At 45.1% G+C, this 25,439-nt stretch overlaps 1 protein-coding gene across 2 annotated transcripts in view; it reads right to left on the reverse strand.

Annotated features, from left to right (window-relative positions):
- The window catches only part of hnrnpul1 (heterogeneous nuclear ribonucleoprotein U-like 1), a 78,445-nt gene that overhangs the window by 12,529 nt on the left and 40,477 nt on the right, over positions 1-25,439 (reverse strand). For both annotated transcript variants that reach the window (XM_065000611.1, XM_065000610.1), the window contains exons 6-11: positions 24,897-25,036; positions 21,382-21,481; positions 21,126-21,238; positions 19,682-19,951; positions 1,631-1,753; positions 500-628 (exon numbers count right to left, since the gene is read on the reverse strand). In XM_065000611.1, coding sequence (XP_064856683.1) covers positions 500-628; positions 1,631-1,753; positions 19,682-19,951; positions 21,126-21,238; positions 21,382-21,481; positions 24,897-25,036 — 875 coding nt within the window. The remainder of the gene's footprint in view (positions 1-499; positions 629-1,630; positions 1,754-19,681; positions 19,952-21,125; positions 21,239-21,381; positions 21,482-24,896; positions 25,037-25,439) is intronic.

Raw genomic sequence — 25,439 nt, forward strand, 5'->3', positions numbered from 1 at the left:
TAGTAATAATAATAATACAGTAAAATACTGTAGTAATAATAGAGTAAAATACTGTAGTAATAATAGAGTAAAATACTGTAGTAATAATAGAGTAAAATACTGTAGTAATAATAATACAGTAAAATACTGTAGTAATAATACAGTAAAATACTGTTGTAATAATACAGTAAAATACTGTAGTAATAATACAGTAAAATACTGTAGTAATAATACAGTAAAATACTGTAAAAGAACAACAAAAGGGTCGTAGCGGAATAATACTGAGACGGATGGAAGATAACACGAAGGACCTAATAAACAGTTTTTCCTTTATAAAATAGAAAAAAAGACGGTATAAATGGCAACAAGATGGTCAACAACCATAGTTTCTTCTACTCTATCATCAACATGACCTGCAAGATAAATAAATAGTTAATTAGAGAGATCAGAGGTCAGCAGAGCCGTATTACACACACACAGGAAGCAGAAAGTACTCAAGAGGAAGCGCTAGGTACCGTACCTGGTCCAGGATGTAGTTGCGTCTCTTGCGTGCGGCGATCTGGATGAGGCGGTTGAGACACTGAGTGGCCTGTTGGATCAGAACGTCCCAACGACCAGCGTAGTTCTTCTGGCGACGCAGACCCATCACCTGGTAGGAAGGACATAGCTCTTATACGGGGGGGTCTATTTTTAGATAACACATTCAAGCCAAGCAGTAACACACCTCATTCAGCTTCAAGTTGACTAAATTGACAATTGTGAACTACTGAATTAGTTGAATCAGTTGTGTAGCCCCACCTGTGACCTCAGAGAGCTGAAGGTTATTTTTATTTTACCTTTTATTTAACTAGGCAAGTCAGTTAAGAACAAATTCTTATTTTCAATAACGGCCTAGGAACAGTGGGGTTAACTGCCTGTTCAGGGGCAGAACGACAGATTTGTACCTTGTCAGCTCGGGGGTTTGAACTTGCAACCTTCCGATAACTAGTCCAACACTCTAACCACTAGGCTACCCTGCCGCCTCTACACTCTAACCACTAGGCTACCCTGCCGCCTCTACACTCTAACCACTAGGCTACCTGCCTCCTCTACACTCTAACCACTAGGCTACCCTGCCGCCTCTACACTCTAACCACTAGGCTACCCTGCCCCCTCTACACTCTAACCACTAGGCTACCTGCCTCCTCTACACTCTAACCACTAGGCTACCTACCGCCTCTACACTCTAACCACTAGGCTACCTACCGCCTCTACACTCTAACCACTAGGCTTCCTGCTGCCTCTACACTCTAACCACTAGGCTACCCTGCCGCCTCCACACTCTAACCACTAGGCTACCCTGCCGCCCCTACACTCTAACCACTAGGCTACCTGCCGCCTCTACACTCTAACCACTAGGCTACCCTGCCTCCTCTACACTCTAACCACTAGGCTACCTGCCACCTCTACACTCTAACCACTAGGCTACCCTGCCTCCTCTACACTCTAACCACTAGGCTACCCTGCCGCCTCCACACTCTAACCACTAGGCTACCCTGCCGCCTCTACACTCTAACCACTAGGCTACCCTGCCGCCCCTACACTCTAACCACTAGGCTACCCTGCCGCCCCAGGGCAGGTTATAAGGTTGATGAAGGGTTCTATGGCTTACCTTCATCTTCTCCATGATGGCGTTGGTTCCCAGGGTGTTGTATTTCTTCTCAGGGTGACTCTCAGTATGTTTTGAGGCCCAGGTGGTCTTGCCACAGGCCGGCAGACCCACCATCATGAGGATCTAGCCAGAGACAGGGATGAAAATGAAGATAGCCCGTTAGCCCGAGGCTAGTACTTTTCAGACCCGGCTAGTAGTAAATAACTAGCCCGTAGCGTTGGGGGGGTCGATACCGTTACATAGCATATAATTTTTTGGGACATTTTTGGATATTATATTGATACTTTGACTCCAATTGTTGATTCACTATATAGCATCAGCTAGCGCTATATTTAAAAAATATTTTTTTAATTGGCTGTCCCTGAGCCAAAACTCTTGGTATTCTTCCTCCTGCAGTTGGTTCTTGTTTTTAAAACAGTGAACAACATGTTCTAAGCACTTTTATTTACATAACGGATCAAAACTCATTGTCTCGTTGCAGCAGACATATACATTTTGGTGGTGGCAGGGTAGCCTAGTGGTTAGAGTGGAGAGGCGGCAGGGTAGCCTAGTGGTTAGAGCGTAGAGGCGGCAGGGTAGCCTAGTGGTTAGAGTGTAGAGGCTGCAGGGTAGCCTAGTGGTTAGAGTGTAGAGGCGGCAGGGTAGCCTAGTGGTTAGAGTGTAGAGGCGGCAGGGTAGCCTAGTGGTTAGAGTGTAGAGGAGGCAGGGTAGCCTAGTGGTTAGAGTGTAGAGGCTGCAGGGTAGCCTAGTGGTTAGAGTGTAGAGGCGGCAGGGTAGCCTAGTGGTTAGAGTGTAGAGGTGGCAGGGTAGCCTAGTGGTTAGAGTGGAGAGGCGGCAGGGTAGCCTAGTGGTTAGAGTGTAGAGGTGGCAGGGTAGCCTAGTGGTTAGAGTGTAGAGGTAGCAGGGTAGCCTAGTGGTTAGAGTGTAGAGGAGGCAGGGTAGCCTAGTGGTTAGAGTGTAGAGGCGGCAGGGTAGCCTAGTGGTTAGAGTGTAGAGGAGGCAGGGTAGCCTAGTGGTTAGAGTGTAGAGGAGGCAGGGTAGCCTAGTGGTTAGAGTGTAGAGGAGGCAGGGTAGCCTAGTGGTTAGAGAGGTAGAGGCTGCAGGGTAGCCTAGTGGTTAGAGTGTAGAGGCGGGCAGGGTAGCCTAGTGGTTAGAGTGTAGAGGTGGCAGGGTAGCCTAGTGGTTAGAGTGGAGAGGCGGCAGGGTTAGAGCCTAGCCTAGTGGTTAGAGTGTAGAGGCGGCAGGGTAGCCTAGTGGTTAGAGTGTAGAGGTGGCAGGGTAGCCTAGTGGTTAGAGTGGAGAGGCGGCAGGGTAGCCTAGTGGTTAGAGTGTAGAGGTGGCAGGGTAGCCTAGTGGTTAGAGTGTAGAGGTAGCAGGGTAGCCTAGTGGTTAGAGTGTAGAGGAGGCAGGGTAGCCTAGTGGTTAGAGTGTAGAGGCGGCAGGTTAGCCTAGTGGTTAGAGTGTAGAGGCGGCAGGGTAGCCTAGTGGTTAGAGTGTAGAGGCGGCAGGGTAGCCTAGTGGTTAGAGTGTAGAGGCGGCAGGGTAGCCTAGTGGTTAGAGTGTAGAGGCGGCAGGGTAGCCTAGTGGTTAGAGTGTAGAGGCGGCAGGTAGCCTAGTGGTTAGAGTGTAGAGGAGGCAGGTAGCCTAGTGGTTAGAGTGTAGAGGAGGCAGGTAGCCTAGTGGTTAGAGTGTAGAGGAGGCAGGGTAGCCTAGTGGTTAGAGTGTAGAGGAGGCAGGGTAGCCTAGTGGTTAGAGTGTAGAGGCGGCAGGGTAGCCTAGTGGTTAGATTGTTGGACTAGTAACCGAAAGGTTGCAAGATCGAATCCCCCGAGCTGACAAGGTACAAATCTGTCGTTCTGCCCTTTGAACAAGGCAGTTAACCCACTGTTCCTAGACCAGTTAACCCACTGTTCCCAGGCCGTCATCGTAAATAAGAATTAGTTCTTAACTGACTTGCCTCGTTAAATAAAGGTTTTACTTTTTTTTTTTTAATTCAGCAGATCCAGAGTGCCTGCCGCCCCATATAGAGATAAATATAAATATGTTTGGAACTTCAAATCACAATAAAATCACGGTATCGAAACGCAAAAACATAAGAGAATCGTAATACCAATCATATCGGAACCGAAGTATCGAGACAATGAAGTTTAAAGTTGTACTTTTTGAAGAATTGAGGACCCATGCCAGATCTTTTTAACCTCCTGAGGGGAAAGAGGTGCTGTCGTGCCTTCCTCACCACTGTGCGCGTGTGGACCATTTTAAGTCCTTAGTGATTTCGACAACAGAGGAACTTGAAGCTCTCGACCCGCTCCACTGCAGCCCCGTCGATGTGGACGGGGGCGTGCTCGCCCCCCCCCCCTCGTTTCCTGTAGTCCACGATCAGCTCCTTGGTCTTACTGTCGTTGAGGGAGAGGTTGTTGTCCCGGCAACACATTGCCATGTCACTGACCTTCTCTGTGTAGGCTCATCGTTGCCGGTGATCAGGCCTATTACCATCGTGTCGACAGCAAACTTGCTGATGGTGTTTGAGTAGTGCGTGGCCACACAGTCGTGGGTGAACAGGGAGTACTTGAGGGGACTAAGCACACTCCTTTGTGGGGCCCCCGTGTTGAGGATCAGCGTGGCGGAGGTGATGTTGCCTCCCCTTACCACCTGGGGGCGGCCCGTCAGGAAGTCCAGGATCCAGTTGCAGAGGGTGGTGTTTAGTCCCAGGGTCCTTAGCTTGGAGGCGAGCTTGGAGGTCCAGGATCCAGTTGCAGAGGGAGGTGTTTAGTCCCAGGGTCCTTAGCTCGGAGGCGAGCTCGGAGGGGACTATGGTGTTGAACGCTGAGTTGTAGTCAATGAACAGCATTGTGTTCCTCTTATCTCGGTAGGTGAGGGCAGTGCGGAATGCAAATGAGATGACGTCGTCTATGGATCTGTTAGAGTGATATGCAAATGAGATGACGTCGTCTATGGGTCTGTTAGAGTGATATGCAAATGAGATGACGTCGTCTATGGATCTGTTAGAGTGATATGCAAATGAGATGACGTCGTCTATGGAATCTGTTAGAGTGATATGCAAATTAGATGACGTGGTCTATGGATCTGTTAGAGCGATATGCAAATGAGATGACGTCGTCTATGGAATCTGTTACAATTATTTGTAATTATTGTTTTCAGTCCCCCTGTCCATCCATCCGCTGAAGAAAAGAATCGGCCCGCAGCTGATGAGTTGATGATCCCTGCTCTAGGGTGTCCGGGATGATGGGAGTTGATTATCCCTGCTCTAGGCTGTCTGGGATGATGGGAGTTGATGATCCCTGCTCTAGGGTATCTGGGATGATGGGAGTTGATGTGTGCCCTGCTCTAGGGTGTCTGGGATGATGGGAGTTGATTATCCCTGCTCTAGGGTATCTGGGATGATGGGAGTTGATGTGTGCCCTGCTCTAGGCTGTCTGGGATGATGGGAGTTGATTATCCCTGCTCTAGGCTGTCTGGGATGATGGGAGTTGATTATCCCTGCTCTAGGCTGTCTGGGATGATGGGAGTTGATGATCCCTGCTCTAGGCTGTCTGGGATGATGGGAGTTGATTATCCCTGCTCTAGGCTGTCTGGGATGATGGGAGTTGATGATCCCTGCTCTAGGGTGTCTGGGATGATGGGAGTTGATGATCCCTGCTCTAGGGTATCTGGGATGATGGGAGTTGATGTGTGCCCTGCTCTAGGCTGTCTGGGATGATGGGAGTTGATGTGTGCCCTGCTCTAGGCTGTCTGGGATGATGGGAGTTGATGATCCCTGCTCTAGGCTGTCTGGGATGATGGGAGTTGATGTGTGCCCTGCTCTAGGCTGTCTGGGATGATGGGAGTTGATGATCCCTGCTCTAGGCTGTCTGGGATGATGGGAGTTGATGATCCCTGCTCTAGGCTGTCTGGGATGATGGGAGTTGATGTGTGCCCTGCTCTAGGCTGTCTGGGATGATGGGAGTTGATGATCCCTGCTCTAGGCTGTCTGGGATGATGGGAGTTGATGATCCCTGCTCTAGGGTGTCTGGGATGATGGGAGTTGATGATCCCTGCTCTAGGCTGTCTGGGATGATGGGAGTTGATGTGTGCCCTGCTCTAGGCTGTCTGGGATGATGGGAGTTGATGATCCCTGCTCTAGGGTGTCTGGGATGATGGGAGTTGATGATCCCTGCTCTAGGGTGTCTGGGATGATGGGAGTTGATGATCCCTGCTCTAGGCTGTCTGGGATGATGGGAGTTGATGTGTGCCCTGCTCTAGGCTGTCTGGGATGATGGGAGTTGATGATCCCTGCTCTAGGCTGTCTGGGATGATGGGAGTTGATGTGTGCCCTGCTCTAGGCTGTCTGGGATGATGGGAGTTGATGATCCCTGCTCTAGGGTGTCTGGGATGATGGGAGTTGATTATCCCTGCTCTAGGGTATCTGGGATGATGGGAGTTGATGTGTGCCCTGCTCTAGGCTGTCTGGGATGATGGGAGTTGATGTGTGCCCTGCTCTAGGCTGTCTGGGATGATGGGAGTTGATGATCCCTGCTCTAGGCTGTCTGGGATGATGGGAGTTGATGTGTGCCCTGCTCTAGGCTGTCTGGGATGATGGGAGTTGATGATCCCTGCTCTAGGGTATCTGGGATGATGGGAGTTGATTATCCCTGCTCTAGGCTGTCTGGGATGATGGGAGTTGATGATCCCTGCTCTAGGCTGTCTGGGATGATGGGAGTTGATTATCCCTGCTCTAGGCTGTCTGGGATGATGGGAGTTGATGATCCCTGCTCTAGGGTATCTGGGATGATGGGAGTTGATGATCCCTGCTCTAGGGTATCTGGGATGATGGGAGTTGATGTGTGCCCTAACCAGCCTTTTAAAAAGCATTTAATGACTACAGAGTGCTACAGGGTGGTAGTCATTCTGGCAGGTCGCCTCAGAGTTCTTGGGAACAGGAAGGACGGTGGTCAGCTCGAGACGTGGCGATTACAGACCGGAGGAGGAGGAGCCGACAGTAGGTTGGCCTGAGGTAGTTTTAACGGGGTTTCTCCCTCTCCAGGAGCCGACAGTAGGTTGGCCTGAGGTAGTTTTAACTGTGGGTTTCTCCCTCTCCAGGAGCCGACAGTAGGTTGGCCTGAGGTAGTTTTAACTGTGGGTTTCTCCCTCTCCAGGAGCCGACAGTAGGTTGGCCTGAGGTAGTTTTAACTGTGGGTTTCTCCCTCTCCAGGAGCCGACAGTAGGTTGGCCTGAGGTAGTTTTAACTGTGGGTTTCTCCCTCTCCAGGAGCCGACAGTAGGTTGGCCTGAGGTAGTTTTAACTGTGGGTTTCTCCCTCTCCAGGAGCCGACAGTAGGTTGGCCTGAGGTAGTTTTAACTGTGGGTTTCTCCCTCTCAGGAGCCGACAGTAGGTTGGCCTGAGGTAGTTTTAACTGTGGGTTTCTCCCTCTCCAGGAGCCGACAGTAGGTTGGCCTGAGGTAGTTTTGACTGTGGGTTTCTCCCTCTCCAGGAGCCGACAGTAGGTTGGCCTGAGGTAGTTTTAACTGTGGGTTTCTCCCTCTCTAGGAGCCGGAGGTAGGTTTGAGGTAGTTTTAACTGTGGGTTTCTCCCTCTCTAGGAGCCGACAGTAGGTTGGCCTGAGGTAGTTTTAGTTTTAACTGTGGGTTTCTCCCTCTCTAGGAGCCGACAGTAGGTTGGCCTGAGGTAGTTTTAACTGTGGGTTTCTCCCTCTCTAGGAGCCGACAGTAGGTTGGCCTGAGGTAGTTTTAACTGTGGGTTTCTCCCTCTCTAGGAGCCGACAGTAGGTTGGCCTGAGGTAGTTTTAACTGTGGGTTTCTCCCTCTCCAGGAGCCGACAGTAGGTTGGCCTGAGGTAGTTTTGACTGTGGGTTTCTCCCTCTCCAGGAGCCGACAGTAGGTTGGCCTGAGGTAGTTTTGACTGTGGGTTTCTCCCTCTCCAGGAGCCGACAGTAGGTTGGCCTGAGGTAGTTTTAACTGTGGGTTTCTCCCTCTCCAGGAGCCGACAGTAGGTTGGCCTGAGGTAGTTTTGACTGTGGGTTTCTCCCTCTCCAGGAGCCGACAGTAGGTTGGCCTGAGGTAGTTTTGACTGTTTTAGGTTTCTCCCTCTCCAGGAGCCGACAGTAGGTTGGCCTGAGGTAGTTTTAACTGTGGGTTTCTCCCTCTCCAGGAGCCGACAGTAGGTTGGCCTGAGGTAGTTTTAACTGTGGGTTTCTCCCTCTCCAGGAGCCGACAGTAGGTTGGCCTGAGGTAGTTTTAACTGTGGGTTTCTCCCTCTCTAGGAGCCGACAGTAGGTTGGCCTGAGGTAGTTTTGACTGTGGGTTTCTCCCTCTCCAGGAGCCGACAGTAGGTTGGCCTGAGGTAGTTTTAACTGTGGGTTTCTCCCTCTCTAGGAGCCGGCAGTGGGTTGGCCTGAGGTAGTTTTAGCTGTGGGTTTCTCCCTCTCTAGGAGCCGACAGTAGGTTGGCCTGAGGTAGTTTTAACTGTGGGTTTCTCCCTCTCTAGGAGCCGACAGTAGGTTGGCCTGAGGTAGTTTTAACTGTGGGTTTCTCCCTCTCTAGGAGCCGACAGTAGGTTGGCCTGAGGTAGTTTTAACTGTGGGTTTCTCCCTCTCTAGGAGCCGACAGTAGGTTGGCCTGAGGTAGTTTTAACTGTGGGTTTCTCCCTCTCCAGGAGCCGACAGTAGGTTGGCCTGAGGTAGTTTTGACTGTGGGTTTCTCCCTCTCCAGGAGCCGACAGTAGGTTGGCCTGAGGTAGTTTTGACTGTGGGTTTCTCCCTCTCCAGGAGCCGACAGTAGGTTGGCCTGAGGTAGTTTTAACTGTGGGTTTCTCCCTCTCCAGGAGCCGACAGTAGGTTGGCCTGAGGTAGTTTTGACTGTGGGTTTCTCCCTCTCCAGGAGCCGACAGTAGGTTGGCCTGAGGTAGTTTTGACTGTGGGTTTCTCCCTCTCCAGGAGCCGACAGTAGGTTGGCCTGAGGTAGTTTTAACTGTGGGTTTCTCCCTCTCCAGGAGCCGACAGTAGGTTGGCCTGAGGTAGTTTTAACTGTGGGTTTCTCCCTCTCCAGGAGCCGACAGTAGGTTGGCCTGAGGTAGTTTGTTTTTAACAGACATTTCCCAATCCTCACTCGACCAGCAACACGTTCCAGTATTAACTGTAAAAACTCAATAATTATACCCATTCCTAGAAGCATCTCACCCCTCTGTGCTGAATGACTACCTCCCTGTCGCCTTGACATCTCAATCAGCTCATGTGACAGACACAAATATATAGACACAATGGTCAGTGGTCCATCATGACAAATCAACTTACACTCCTAAAATGTATTGAATTTATACTTGTAATAATTTTTATTTATTGGGAAATATAACATCGTAAAAGGCCCATTTGGATTTAATGTAAAATACAGTAAAAGTTGATTAAATCACAATAGCACATTATATAAAAAATTTAAAAATTTAAACAAACATTTTAGAGGCTAGATGTTAAATAAATACTTTTTGTTCGGCCATTTTCAGTGGCAACACTTGAGGGGATTATTCAACTCATAAAGTCATAAATCATTTAGGAATGAATGAATGAATGAATGAATGAATGAAACGCCTTGAGAAACTTATGAAAAGTCATATTCTCAGCGTCGCCCGGAAGCTTCTCGACCCGATTTCAGTTTCAGCCCATCAGCCTAGCAGAGGAGTTGATGATGCCATTCTTACCCTCCTTAACATGGTCTATAGACATCTAGAGGGGGTATTAACATGGTCTATAGACATCTAGAGGGGGTATTAACGTGGTCTATAGACATCTAGAGGGGGTATTAACGTGGTCTATAGACATCTAGAGGGGCTATTAACATGGTCTATAGACATCTAGAGGGGCTATTAACATGGTCTATAGACATCTAGAGGGGGTATTAACATGGTCTATAGACATCTAGAGGGGGTATTAACATGGTCTATAGACATCTAGAGGGGGTATTAACATGGTCTATAGACATCTAGAGGGGCTATTAACATGGTCTATAGACATCTAGAGGGGTATTAACATGGTCTATAGACATCTAGAGGGGGTATTAACATGGTCTATAGACATCTAGAGGGGGTATTAACATGGTCTATAGGCATCTAGAGGGGCTATTAACATGGTCTATAGACATCTAGAGGGGGTATTAACATGGTCTATAGACATCTAGAGGGGGTATTAACATGGTCTAAAGACATCTAGAGGGGGTATTAACATGGTCTATAGACATCTAGAGGGGTTATTAACATGGTCTATAGACATCTAGAGGGGGTATTAACATGGTCTATAGACATCTAGAGGGGGTACTAACATGGTCTATAGACATCTAGAGGGGGGTATTAACATGGTCTATAGACATCTAGAGGGGTAATAACATGGTCTATAGACATCTAGAGGGGGTATTAACTTGGTCTATAGACATCTAGAGGGGGTATTAACATGGTCTATAGACATCTAGAGGGGGTAATAACATGGTCTATAGACATCTAGAGGGGGTATTAACATGGTCTATAGACATCTAGAGGGGGTATTAACATGGTCTATAGACATCTAGAGGGGTATTAACATGGTCTATAGACATCTAGAGGGGTATTAACATGGTCTATAGACATCTAGAGGGGGTATTAACATGGTCTAAAGACATCTAGAGGGGGTATTAACATGGTCTATAGACATCTAGAGGGTTATTAACATGGTCTATAGACATCTAGAGGGGGTATTAACATGGTCTATAGACATCTAGAGGGGGTACTAACATGGTCTATAGACATCTAGAGGGGGTATTAACATGGTCTATAGACATCTAGAGGGGGTAATAACATGGTCTATAGACATCTAGAGGGGTATTAACTTGGTCTATAGACATCTAGAGGGGGTATTAACATGGTCTATAGACATCTAGAGGGGGTAATAACATGGTCTATAGACATCTAGAGGGGGTATTAACATGGTCTATAGACATCTAGAGGGGTATTAACTTGGTCTATAGACATCTAGAGGGGTATTAACATGGTCTATAGACATCTAGAGGGGGTAATAACATGGTCTATAGACATCTAGAGGGGGTATTAACATGGTCTATAGACATCTAGAGGGGGTAATAACATGGTCTATAGACATCTAGAGGGGATATTAACATGGTCTATAGACATCTAGAGGGGTATTAACATGGTCTATAGACATCTAGAGGGGGTATTAACATGGTCTATAGACATCTAGAGGGGTATTAACATGGTCTATAGACATCTAGAGGGGGTATTAACATGGTCTATAGACATCTAGAGGGGTATTAACATGGTCTATAGACATCTAGAGGGGTATTAACATGGTCTATAGACATCTAGAGGGGGTATTAACATGGTCTATAGACATCTAGAGGGGTATTAACATGGTCTATAGACATCTAGAGGGGGTATTAACGTGGTCTATAGACATCTAGAGGGGCTATTAACATGGTCTATAGACATCTAGAGGGGGTATTAACATGGTCTATAGACATCTAGAGGGGGTATTAACATGGTCTATAGACATCTAGAGGGGGTATTAGCATGGTCTATAGACATCTAGAGGGGGTATTAACATGGTCTATAGACATCTAGAGGGGGTATTAACTTGGTCTATAGACATCTAGAGGGGGTATTAACATGGTCTATAGACATCTAGAGGGGTAATAACATGGTCTATAGACATCTAGAGGGGTATTAACATGGTCTATAGACATCTAGAGGGGTATTAACATGGTCTATAGACATCTAGAGGGGGTATTAACGTGGTCTATAGACATCTGTGGGGGTATTAACATGGTCTATAGACATCTAGAGGGGGTATTAACGTGGTCTATAGACATCTAGAGGGGATATTAACATGGTCTATAGACATCTAGAGGGGGTATTAACATGGTCTATAGACATCTAGAGGGGGCATTAACATGGTCTATAGACATCTAGAGGGGGTATTAACATGGTCTATAGACATCTAGAGGGGGTATTAACATGGTCTATAGACATCTAGAGGGGGTATTAACTTGGTCTATAGACATCTAGAGGGGGTATTAACATGGTCTATAGACATCTAGAGGGGGTATTAACATGGTCTATAGACATCTAGAGGGGGTAATAACATGGTCTATAGACATCTAGAAGGGGTATTAACATGGTCTATAGACATCTAGAGGGGTATTAACATGGTCTATAGACATCTAGAGGGGGTATTAACATGGTCTATAGACATCTAGAGGGGTATTAACATGGTCTATAGACATCTAGAGGGGTATTAACATGGTCTATAGACATCTAGAGGGGGTATTAACATGGTCTATAGACATCTAGAAGGGGTATTAACATGGTCTATAGACATCTAGAGGGGGTATTAACATGGTCTATAGACATCTAGAGGGGGTATTAACATGGTCTATAGACATCTAGAGGGGGTATTAACATGGTCTATAGACATCTAGAGGGGGTATTAACATGGTCTATAGACATCTATGTGTGGATGTGTTGCGTCTCCACTCCACCACCAACACAGTCTCTCCTCAGGGATGTGTTGTGTCTCCACTCCACCACCAACACAGTCTCTCCTCAGGGATGTGTTGCGTCTCCACTCCACCACCAACACAGTCTCTCCTCAGGGATGTGTTTTGTCTCCACTCCACCACCAACACAGTCTCTCCTCAGGGATGTGTTGCGTCTCCACTCCACCACCAACACAGTCTCTCCTCAGGGATGTGTTGCGTCTCCACTCCACCACCAACACAGTCTCTCCTCAGGGATGTGTTTTGTCTCCACTCCACCACCAACACAGTCTCTCCTCAGGGATGTGTTGCGTCTCCACTCCACCACCAACACAGTCTCTCCTCAGGGATGTGTTGCGTCTCCACTCCACCACCAACACAGTCTCTCCTCAGGGATGTGTTGCGTCTCCACTCCACCACCAACACAGTCTCTCCTCAGGGATGTGTTGCGTCTCCACTCCACCACCAACACAGTCTCTCCTCAGGGATGTGTTTTGTCTCCACTCCACCACCAACACAGTCTCTCCTCAGGGATGTGTTGCGTCTCCACTCCACCACCAACACAGTCTCTCCTCAGGGATGTGTTGCGTCTCCACTCCACCACCAACACAGTCTCTCCTCAGGGATGTGTTTTGTCTCCACTCCACCACCAACACAGTCTCTCCTCAGGGATGTGTTGCGTCTCCACTCCACCACCAACACAGTCTCTCCTCAGGGATGTGTTTTGTCTCCACTCCACCACCAACACAGTCTCTCCTCAGGGATGTGTTTTGTCTCCACTCCACCACCAACACAGTCTCTCCTCAGGGATGTGTTTTGTCTCCACTCCACCACCAACACAGTCTCTCCTCAGGGATGTGTTTTGTCTCCACTCCACCACCAACACAGTCTCTCCTCAGGGATGTGTTGTGTCCCCACTCCACCACCAACACAGTCTCTCCTCAGGGATGTGTTTTGTCTCCACTCCACCACCAACACAGTCTCTCCTCAGGGATGTGTTTTGTCTCCACTCCACCACCAACACAGTCTCTCCTCAGGGATGTGTTGCGTCTCCACTCCACCACCAACACAGTCTCTCCTCAGGGATGTGTTGCGTCTCCACTCCACTCCACCACCAACACAGTCTCTCCTCAGGGATGTGTTGCGTCTCCACTCCACCACCAACACAGTCTCTCCTCAGGGATGTGTTGTGTCCCCACTCCACCACCAACACAGTCTCTCCTCAGGGATGTGTTGCGTCTCCACTCCACCACCAACACAGTCTCTCCTCAGGGATGTGTTGCGTCTCCACTCCACCACCAACACAGTCTCTCCTCAGGGATGTGTTGCGTCTCCACTCCACCACCAACACAGTCTCTCCTCAGGGATGTGTTGCGTCTCCACTCCACCACCAACACAGTCTCTCCTCAGGGATGTGTTGCGTCTCCACTCCACCACCAACACAGTCTCTCCTCAGGGATGTGTTGCGTCTCCACTCCACCACCAACACAGTCTCTCCTCAGGGGATGTGTTGCGTCTCCACTCCACCACCAACACAGTCTCTCCTCAGGGATGTGTTGCGTCTCCACTCCACCACCAACACAGTCTCTCCTCAGGGATGTGTTGCGTCTCCACTCCACCACCAACACAGTCTCTCCTCAGGGATGTGTTTTGTCTCCACTCCACCACCAACACAGTCTCTCCTCAGGGATGTGTTTTGTCTCCACTCCACCACCAACACAGTCTCTCCTCAGGGATGTGTTTTGTCTCCACTCCACCACCAACACAGTCTCTCCTCAGGGATGTGTTGTGTCCCCACTCCACCACCAACACAGTCTCTCCTCAGGGATGTGTTTTGTCTCCACTCCACCACCAACACAGTCTCTCCTCAGGGATGTGTTTTGTCTCCACTCCACCACCAACACAGTCTCTCCTCAGGGATGTGTTGCGTCTCCACTCCACCACCAACACAGTCTCTCCTCAGGGATGTGTTGCGTCTCCACTCCACCACCAACACAGTCTCTCCTCAGGGATGTGTTGCGTCTCCACTCCACCACCAACACAGTCTCTCCTCAGGGATGTGTTGTGTCCCCACTCCACCACCAACACAGTCTCTCCTCAGGGATGTGTTGCGTCTCCACTCCACCACCAACACAGTCTCTCCTCAGGGATGTGTTGCGTCTCCACTCCACCACCAACACAGTCTCTCCTCAGGGATGTGTTGCGTCTCCACTCCACCACCAACACAGTCTCTCCTCAGGGATGTGTTTTGTCTCCACTCCACCACCAACACAGTCTCTCCTCAGGGATGTGTTGCGTCTCCACTCCACCACCAACACAGTCTCTCCTCAGGGATGTGTTTTGTCTCCACTCCACCACCAACACAGTCTCTCCTCAGGGATGTGTTGCGTCTCCACTCCACCACCAACACAGTCTCTCCTCAGGGATGTGTTGCGTCTCCACTCCACCACCAACACAGTCTCTCCTCAGGGATGTGTTGCGTCTCCACTCCACCACCAACACAGTCTCTCCTCAGGGATGTGTTGCGTCTCCACTCCACCACCAACACAGTCTCTCCTCAGGGATGTGTTTTGTCTCTGACCTTTGGTATCAAATCCACGATCAGAGGTCATCCATCTCATTATCAAGAGACTTGGCCAATAGAATGTAGGGAAGAGGTGGCCGGTGTTTCCGTTGCCTTAATCTCACCAGGACTCCTCCTCTCCTGCCTCAACGCCATTTACTATTGGATAGCCCCCCCAAAAAAGTGTAAATAATTGTAAAACTGCAAATATGACTTTAATCTCAAGAGAAGACCGGTTTAATGAACTTCCTGACTGCCTACTTTTTAAAATATTTGTCTGGCTACTCCATGTACTTGTGGAAAACACTGATATAGTCCAGTACAATAGTAGTAGTGTATAGTATGGTAGTAGTAGTGTATAGTATGGTAGTAGTAGTGTATAGTATGGTAGTAGTAGTGTATAGTATGGTAGTAGTAGTGTATAGTATGGTAGTAGTATAATATAGTATAGTAGCAGCACTGCGTAATATAAAAGCAGTATAGCATAATAGCAGTACTGCATAGTATATCCGTAGTACTGTGTAGTATGGTGGCAGTACTGTGTAGTATGGTGATAGTACTGCGTAGTATGGTAGTAGTACTGTGTAGTATGGTGGCAGTACTGTGTAGTATGGTGGTAGTACTGTATAGTATAGTGGTAGTAATATATAGTACGGTATAATGGTAGTGCCGTATAGTATAGTGGTAGTACTGTATAGTATAGTAGTAGTAATATATAGTACGGTATAATGGTAGCGCCGTATAGTATAGTGGTAGTACTGTATAGTATAGTAGTAGTAATATATAGTACGGTATAATGGTAGTACTGTGTAGTATAGTGGTAGTACGGTATAGTACGGTGGTAGTACTGTATAGTATAGTAGTAGTAATATATAGTACGGTATAATGGTAGCGCCGTATAGTATAGTGGTAGTACTGTATAGTATAGTAGTAGTAATATATAGTACGGTATAATGGTAGTACTGTATAGTATATTGGTAGTACGGTATAGTACGGTGGTAGTACTGTATAGTATAGTAGTAGTGATACATAGTACGGTATAATGGTAGTGTCGTATAGTATAGTGGTAGTACTGTATAGTAGTAGTAATATATAGTACGGAATAATGGTAGCGCCGTATAGTATAGTGGTAGTACGGGATAGTATAGGAGTAGTAATATATAGTACGGTATAATGGTAGTACTGTGTAGTATAGTGGTAGTACGGTATAGTATAGTAGTAGTAATATATAGTACGGTATAATGGTAGTACTGTATAGTATAGTGGTAGTACGGTATAGTACGGTGGTAGTACTGTATAGTATAGTAGTAGTAATATATAGTACGGTATAATGGTAGTACTGTATAGTATAGTGGTAGTACGGTATAGTACGGTGGTAGTACTGTATAGTATAGTAGTAGTGATACATAGTACAGTATAATGGTAGTACTGTATAGTATAGTAGTAGTGATACATAGTACAGTATAATGGTAGTACTGTATAGTATAGTGGTAGTGATACATAGTACAGTATAATGGTAGTACTGTATAGTATAGTGGTAGTACGGTATAGTACGGTGTTAGTACTGTATAGTATAGTAGTAGTGCTGTACGATAAGGCCAAAATATATCACGGTATTAAAAAACAATTGGACGGTATGACGATATTTTATGTTTTGAAATGATAAAACGTCTAAATTTGCTTTGTGAGTAATGCATTTCTGCATTTCCTGCACTCATTTCAGATCATTTCCACACTGCCATGTGGGGCTGCACAATATGGGCCAAATGTTGCAATAGCGGTTTGACTTATGATTTAGATCAAAACACTTTGAAAGGTTGGAATCATGGAAATGTAATGATTATTCCAACTCTATAGTTAGAATATAATAGTGGCCACTTTGAATAGCGTTGTTTGACATGAAAACAAACGAAAATGCCAGGGAGAGGTTATTGTGTTAGGGTAGGAACGAAAGTTTTTTATTTTTTTTATAGGAACCAAAGTGTTGATAATTGTTTCCTAGGGGACTCTATAATCTTTGGCTACATCGTCTGTTTTCTCTTAGCTACTTCAAGTAGCTAACATATTAATGCTTCTTGTATTCCTCTTTGATTTAGAAGGTACTGTAACACAAACAACATGTTGATTTAGGTCTACACCATCACTGGTATTATCAATTATCTTTGCTCTGACTCAGTACATTTATTAGCTAGCTAGCTACCTAGCGATTAGCATTAGCGGCTAACAAGATTTAGGCCCACCTTGCTAGGAAAATAACAAACTAGCTGTTTGCAGATTTGCAAACACAAACTAATAGTGTTATTATAGAACGCTAGTGGATTTATATTAAGAAGCAAAGTGAAAACAGCATCGTTGTCATCAACATTGTTGTATGTGCTGCTGATTAGCATTAGCGGCTAACAAGATTTAGGCCCAACTTGCTAGGAAAAGTGCTGCGTTGACCATGCAGACTGAACGCTAGTGTCTGGTGGTTAAGGAACTTCAAATGCGCTCCTTGAGTGACAGGGAGCGGGGCTAGGTCTGCGGAAAGCGGCACGGAGGGAGAGAGATGACTCAAGTAGCGATGTAAACTATAAAAAATAGATGTTAAACACGGTGTATCACATTTAACAAACCAAACATTCAAATACCGTCATAGAAGGTAAAGTAAAAACCCAAACCGGTCCCTGCATCAATACCAGTATATTGTAAAATACGGTATACCGCCCAGCCCTATAGTACTGTATAGTATAGTGGCAGCACTGTATAGTATAGTGGCAGTACTGTATAGTATAGTGGTAGTACTGTATAGTATAGTGGTAGTACTGTACAGTATAGTGGTAGTACTGTATAGTATAGCAGCAGTACTATGTAGTATAGTATAATTACTGTAGTAGTAGTACTTTATAGTAGTAGTACCATATAGTACAGTAGTAGTGCTGTATAGTATAGTGGTAATACTGCATAGTAGTAGTACTGTATAGTAGTACTGTAACGACCCTGGGTTTATAAGCGCAGAAATCGATTCTGCCGTTTGAGAATGCTTTTGCGGCGCAGTCGATAGCGCACTGGACCACTGGACCTCAGGCTCCCTGTCTGTTTCATTACAGTATAGTGGTAGTACTGAATGGTATAGTCATATTGCTGTACAGTGGTAGTACTGTATAGTATAGTAGTAGTACTGTATAGTATAGTAGTAGTACTGTATAGTATAGTAGTAGTACTGTATAGTATAGTAGTAGTACTGTATAGTATAGTAGTAGTACTGTATAGTATAGTTGTCGTACTGGTTTGTATTAGGGCTGGGACGATACCAGTATCACGATACTCATTAGGAAATTAAAAAAGAAGCATATTTAACTTCTTTAGGAAAACAGCCCTAATGTTGGAAACAATATATAAACACAACATTGTAAAGTATTTGCCCGTTGTTTCATGAGCTGAAATATAATATCCCAGAAATGTTCCATACTGCACAAAAAAACGTATTTCTCTCAAATATTGTACACAATTTTGTTTACATCCCTGTTAGTGAGCATTTTTCCTTTTGCCAAGATAATCCATCCACCTGACAGGTGTGGCATATCAAGAAGCTGATTAAACAGCACGATCATTACACAGGTGCCCCTTGTGCTGGGGACAATAAAACCTGTGCCCTCCCAGGCCCACCCACGGCTGCGCCCCTGCCCAGTCATGTGATATCCCATAGATTAGGGCCTAATTTATTTATTTCAATTGACTGATTTCCTCATATTAACTGTAACTCAGTAAAATCTTTGAAAATGTTGCATGTTGCGTTTATATTTTTGTTCAGTATATTTTCTAAGCTATATCACATAATATGTTATATATTCATATATATATAATATATATATTATATACAGCAGGTTTCTAAAGGACCAAAGACTTTTGTCTGCTTCGTACTTTTTGCCGTGGAAAAAATACTGCGATACTGGTATCATCCTGGCCCTATATAGTATAGCAGTACTGTATAGTATATTAGTAGTATTGCATAGTGTAGTAGTAGTACTATATAGTATAGCAGCACTGCATAGTATAGTACTGTATGGTATATTAGTAGTATTGCACAGTGTAGTAGTAGTACTATAAAGTATAGCAGTACTGTACAGTTTAGTAATACTGCATAGTGTAGTATTTGTACTGTATAATATAGTAGTACTGAATAGTAGTAGTACCGTATAGTATATTAGTAGCATTAGTAGTATAGTGGTACTGTATAGTATATTAGCAGTATTGCATAGTGTAGTAGTAGTACTATATAGTATAGCAGCACTGCATAGTATAGTAGTAGTACTGGATAGTATATTAGTAGTATTGCATAGTGTAGTAATACTGCATAGTATAGTAGTAGTACTGTATAGTAGTAGTACTGTACAGGAGTACAGTATAGTAGTAGTACTGTATAGTATTACTGTATAGTATAGTAGTACTGTATGGTAGTGTATAGTAGTAGTACTGTATAGTGGTGGTACTGTATAGTATATTAGTAGTATTGCATAGTGTAGTAGTAGATCTATATAGTATAGCAGTACTGGAAAGTAGTAGTACTGTATAGTAGTGTATAGTAGTAGTACTGTATAGTAGTAGTACAGTATAGTAGTAGTACAGTAGTAGTACTGTATAGTAGTAGTACTGTATAGTATAGTAGTACTGTATAGTAATAGTACAGTATAGTAGTAGTACTGTATCGTGGTAGTACTGTATAGTAGGTTATAGTAGTAGTACTGTATAGTATAGTAGTACTGTAGAGTAGTAGTAGTAGTAGTACTGTATAGTAGTAGTACTGTATAGTATAGTAGTACTGTATAGTAGTCGTAATGTATAGTAGTACAGTATATTAGTAGTACTGTATAGTAGTAGTAGTACTGTATAGTAGTAGAAATGTATAGTAGTACAGTATAGTAGTAGTACTGTATAGTAGTAGTAGTAGTACTGTATAGTAGTGTATAGTATCCATACCTCACAGTCAGCCTTGCTGGCTGGTCCTACAGCCCCCCTGGTCCTGTCTCCAATACCAAGAGTCTGGATGAACCTGTACCCCTCCGGAGGGGGGTGGAAGGGTTCCTCCTTCTGGCCAAAGTTAAACTCGATGGCACAGTTCTTCACAAGGACGTGGGGGAACAGGGGGCGCCCCGCCAGCTCCTCCCTCGACACCTGGAACCCCACGTCTAGCCACACCCCGTTCTTAGAGAACGCTATCTTCACCTCCTCACCGCCAGCGTCAAAGTCCTGTGGGAATAATAAAGTTATGTTAAACTAACTAACAAAGTCAACTAACTATACTAACTCTAACCATCTACACACCTCCTCACTGCCAGCGTCAAAGTCCTGATGGAATAATAAAGTTATGTTAAACTAACTAACAAAGTCAACTAACTATACTAACTCTAACCATCTACACACCTCCTCACTACCAGCGTCAAAGTCCTGATGGAATAATAAAGTTATGTTTAAAGGCTCTCCGCTGAACTATGTAACTAACTCTACCAAACTAACTCTACTAACTAACTCTACCATACTAACTCTACTAACTCTACTAACTCTACCATACTAACTCTACTAACTAACTAACTCTACTAACTAACTCTACTAACTCTACCATACTAACTCTACTAACTCTACCATACTAACTAACTAACTAACTCTACTAACTCTACCATACTAACTAACTAACTAACTCTACTAACTCGACCATACTAACTCGACCATACTAACTCTACCAAACTAATGTCTACTAACTAACTCTACTCTACTAAGTAACTCTACCATACTAACTCTACCATACTAACTCAACTAACTAACTCTACCATACTAACTAACTAACTCTACTAACTAACTCTACCATACTAACTAACTAACTCAACTAACTAATTCTACTAACTAACTAACTCTACTAACGAACTAACTCTACTAACTAACTAACTAACTAACTCTACTAACTAACTAACTCTAAGATAAATATGACTGAATGATATGAGTATAGTCTCCCTATAGCTAGTAATGGGACGATCACTGTAGACAATACAACAACAACAACTAACTAACTAACTAACTCTACTAACTAACTAACTCTACTAACTAACTAACTCTACTAACTAACTCTAAGATAAATATGACTGAATGATATGAGTATAGTCTCCCTATAGCTAGTAATGGGACGATCACTGTAGACAATACAACAACAACAACTAACTAACTAACTCTACCATACTAACTAACTAACTCTACTAACTAACTAACTCTACTAACTCACTCTACTAACTAACTAACTCTACTAACTAACTCTACCATACTAACTAACTAACTCTACTAACTAACTAACTCTACTAACTCACTCTACTAACTAACTAACTCTACTAACTAACTCTAAGATAAATATGACTGAATGATAAGTATTACTCACAATGAAACAGCCGATGACATCATTCTCTCCAAACTTCTCTCCGTAGTCTTCAAACTTACAGTCAGAGGATTTTTTCCCTGTTCCTCCGTATCCAAACGAAAACGCTTCCTCACCTGGAATATACCGAAGCTACGTGTCAAACAGAGTCTCCCTCCGTCCGTCCGCCCGCGTGTGTGTGTGGCGGGAGTGCGTGTGTGTTGTGCGTGCCTGTATGTGTGTGTTCGTCCACATGTGTTCATGTGTGTGCTGTCCTTACCCAGCTGTGTGCTGCAGGAGTCCAGGGACCATCCTATCCGGACCACATGGGGATCAGGCTCAGAGGACGGGAGGTGCTTCACAGCTATCTCCTCTAGGATCTACAGCAGAGAGACAGACAGGTCAGTAGGAGAGACAGACAAGTCAACAGGTCAGTAGAGAGACAGACAGGTCAACAGGTCAGTAGAGAGACAGACAAGCCAGAAGGAGAGACAGACAGGTCAACAGGTCAGTAGAGAGACAGACAGGTCAGTAGAGAGACCGACAAGTCAGAAGGAGAGACAGACAGGTCAGTAGACAGACAGACAAGCCAGAAGGAGAGACAGACAGGTCAGTAGAGAGACAGACAAGCCAGAAGGAGAGACAGACAGGTCAGTAGAGAGACAGACAGGTCAGTAGAGAGACAGACAAGTCAGAAGGAGAGACAGACAGGTCAGTAGAGAGACAGACAGATCAGTAGAGAGACAGACAGGTCAGTAGGAGACAGACAAGTCATTAGGAGAGACAGACAAGTCAGAAGGAGAGACAGACAGGTCAGTAGGAGAGACAGACAGGTCAGAAGGAGAGACAGACAAGTCAGTAGAGACAGACAGGTCAGTAGAGAGACAGACAGGTCAGTAGGAGAGACAGACAGGTCAGTAGAGAGACAGACAGGTCAGAAGGAGAGACAGACAGGTCAACAGGTCAGTAGAGAGACAGACAGGTCAGTAGAGAGACAGACAAGTCAGTAGAGAGACAGACAGGTCAGTAGAGAGACAGAAAAGTCAGAAGGAGAGACAGACAGGTCAGTAGGAGAGACAGACAGATCAGTAGAGAGACAGACAGGTCAGTAGGAGAGACAGACAGGTCAGAAGGAGAGACAGACAGGTCAGAAGGAGAGACAGACAAGTCAGTAGAGACAGACAGGTCAGTAGAGAGACAGACAGGTCAGTAGGAGAGACAGACAGGTCAGTAGAGACAGACAGGTCAGTAGGAGAGACAGACAGGTCAGCAGGAGAGACAGACAGGTCAGTAGGAGAGACAGACAGGTCAGTAGGAGAGACAGACAGGTCAGTAGAGAGAGACAGACAGGTCAGTAGGAGAGACAGACAGGTCAGTAGAGAGACAGACAAGTCAGAAGGAGAGACAGACAGGTCAGTAGGAGAGACAGACAGGTCAGTAGGAGAGACAGACAGGTCAGTAGAGAGAGACAGACAGGTCAGTAGGAGAGACAGACAGGTCAGTAGAGAGACAGACAAGTCAGAAGGAGAGACAGACAGGTCAGTAGAGAGAGACAGGCAGGATGCCTCTCAAATGACACCCTATTGCCTATATACTTATTCAGACACTCTATTCCCTATATACATATTCAGACACCCTATTCCCTAAATACCTATTCAGACACCCTATTCCCTAAATACCTATTCAGACACCCTATTCCCGATATACCTATTCAGACACCCTATTCCCTAAATACCTACTCAGACACCCTATTCAGACACCCTATTCAGACACCCTATTCCCTAAATACCTATTCAGACACCCTATACCCTAAATACCTATTCAGACACCCTATTCCCTAAATACCTATTCAGACACCCTATACCCTAAATACCTATTCAGACACCCTATTCCCTATTCAGACACCCTATTCCCTATATACATATTCAGACACCCTATTCCCTAAATACCTATTCAGACACCCTATACCCTAAATACCTATTCAGACACCCTATTCCCGATATACCTATTCAGACACCCTATTCCCTATTCAGACACCCTATTCCCTAAATACCTATTCAGACACCCTATTCCCGATATACATATTCAGACACCCTATTCCCGATATACATACTCAGACACCCTATTCCCGATATACCTATTCAGACACCCTATTCCCTAAATACCTATTCAGACACCCTATTCCCGATATACCTATTCAGACACCCTATTCCCTAAATACCTATTCAGACACCCTATACCCTAAATACCTATTCAGACACCCTATTCCCGATATACCTATTCAGACACCCTATTCCCTATATACCTATTCAGACACCCTATACCCTATATACATATTCAGACACCCTATTCCCTATTCAGACACCCTATTCCCTATTCAGACACCCTATTCCCTATTCAGACACCCTATTCCCTATTCAGACACCCTATTCCCTAAATACCTATTCAGACACCCTATTCCCTATTCAGACACCCTATTCCCTATATACAGTGGGGCTCATGTACACTATAAAGGACTAGGGAGCCATTCGGGAGGCCAAACGGAGGCTCCACGAGCCAAGGGCTCGACAAGTCACATGGCAGTTTATCGTGAAGTGAATTTCAATTTTATCCCTCATCAAATATATCCTGTTAATGTGTATGTACATCCTGTTCAAAGTGATTGGTCGGTACCATTATTGTGACTAACGTAGTGATTGGTCGGTACCATTATTGTGACTAACGTAGTGATTGGTCGGTACCATTATTGTGACTAACGTAGTGATTGGTCGGTACCATTATTGTGACTAACGTAGTGATTGGTCGGTACCATTATTGTGACTAACGTAGTGATTGGTCGGTACCATTATTGTGACTAACGTAGTGATTGGTCGGTACCATTATTGTGACTAACGTAGTGATTGGTCGGTACCATTATTGTGACTAACTTGGTGATTGGTCGGTCCCATTATTGTGACTAACGTAGTGATTGGTCGGTACCATTATTGTGACTAACGTAGTGATTGGTCGGTACCATTATTGTGACTAACTTAGTGATTGGTCGGTACCATTATTGTGACTAACATAGTGATTGGTCGGTACCATTATTGTGACTAACGTAGTGATTGGTCGGTACCATTATTGTGACTAACTTAGTGATTGGTCGGTACCATTATTGTGACTAACGTAGTGATTGGTCGGTACCATTATTGTGACTAACGTAGTGATTGGTCGGTACCATTATTGTGACTAACGTAGTGATTGGTCGGTACCATTATTGTGACTAACGTAGTGATTTATTGTGACTAACGTAGTGATTGGTCGGTACCATTATTGTGACTAACGTAGTGATTGGTCGGTACCATTATTGTGACTAACGTAGTGATTGGTCGGTACCATTATTGTGACTAACGTAGTGATTGGTCGGTACCATTATTGTGACTAACGTAGTGATTGGTCGGTACCATTATTGTGACTAACGTAGTGATTGGTCGGTACCATTATTGTGACTAACGTAGTGATTGGTCGGTACCATTATTGTGACTAACGTAGTGATTGGTCGGTACCATTATTGTGACTAACGTAGTGATTGGTCGGTACCATTATTGTGACTAACGTAGTGATTGGTCGGTACCATTATTGTGACTAACGTAGTGATTGGTCGGTACCATTATTGTGACTAACTTAGTGATTGGTCATTTACTAAAAGGGATCACAGCCGATACATCACGACACCTGGTCAAAAACTAGTGCACTATATAGGGAATAGGCTGTAATTTGGGATGCGACCTATGGTTTTGTTTCTCTCTCCGTTACCTTCATCTCGTAGCAGACTTTGGCCTTGCTGACTCCGTAGGATGCTCTAGCTCCGGCCCAGAGGTAGGCAAAGCCCTCGATGGTCAGAGGGTAACCGCTGTAACGATCACGGGACACCTTGAAGTGGAGGTCACAGTTATCTGTGGGACACGAGAGAGATAAGTACACTACATGACCAAATGTATGTGGTAACCTGGTTGACGAACATCTTATTACATCTCATTACATTACATCTTCCTAGGTTTTGGCCTTTCTAGGGAGTTTTTCCTAGCCACCGTGCTTCTACACCTGCATTGCTTGCTGTTTGGGGTTTTAGGCTGGGTTTCTGTACAGCACTTTGAGATATCAGCTGATGTACGAAGGGCTATATAAATACATTTGATTTGATTACATCACGGGCATTAATATGGAGTTGGTCCCCCCTTTGCTGCTATAACAGCCTCCACTCTTCTGGGAAGTCATTAATATGGAGTTGGACCCCCCTTTGCTGCTATAACAGCCTCCACTCTTCTGGGAAGACATTAATATGGAGTTGGACCCCCC

The sequence above is a fragment of the Oncorhynchus nerka genome, linkage group LG14 (genome assembly GCF_034236695.1).
Source record: "Oncorhynchus nerka isolate Pitt River linkage group LG14, Oner_Uvic_2.0, whole genome shotgun sequence".
Lineage (NCBI taxonomy): Eukaryota > Metazoa > Chordata > Actinopteri > Salmoniformes > Salmonidae > Oncorhynchus > Oncorhynchus nerka.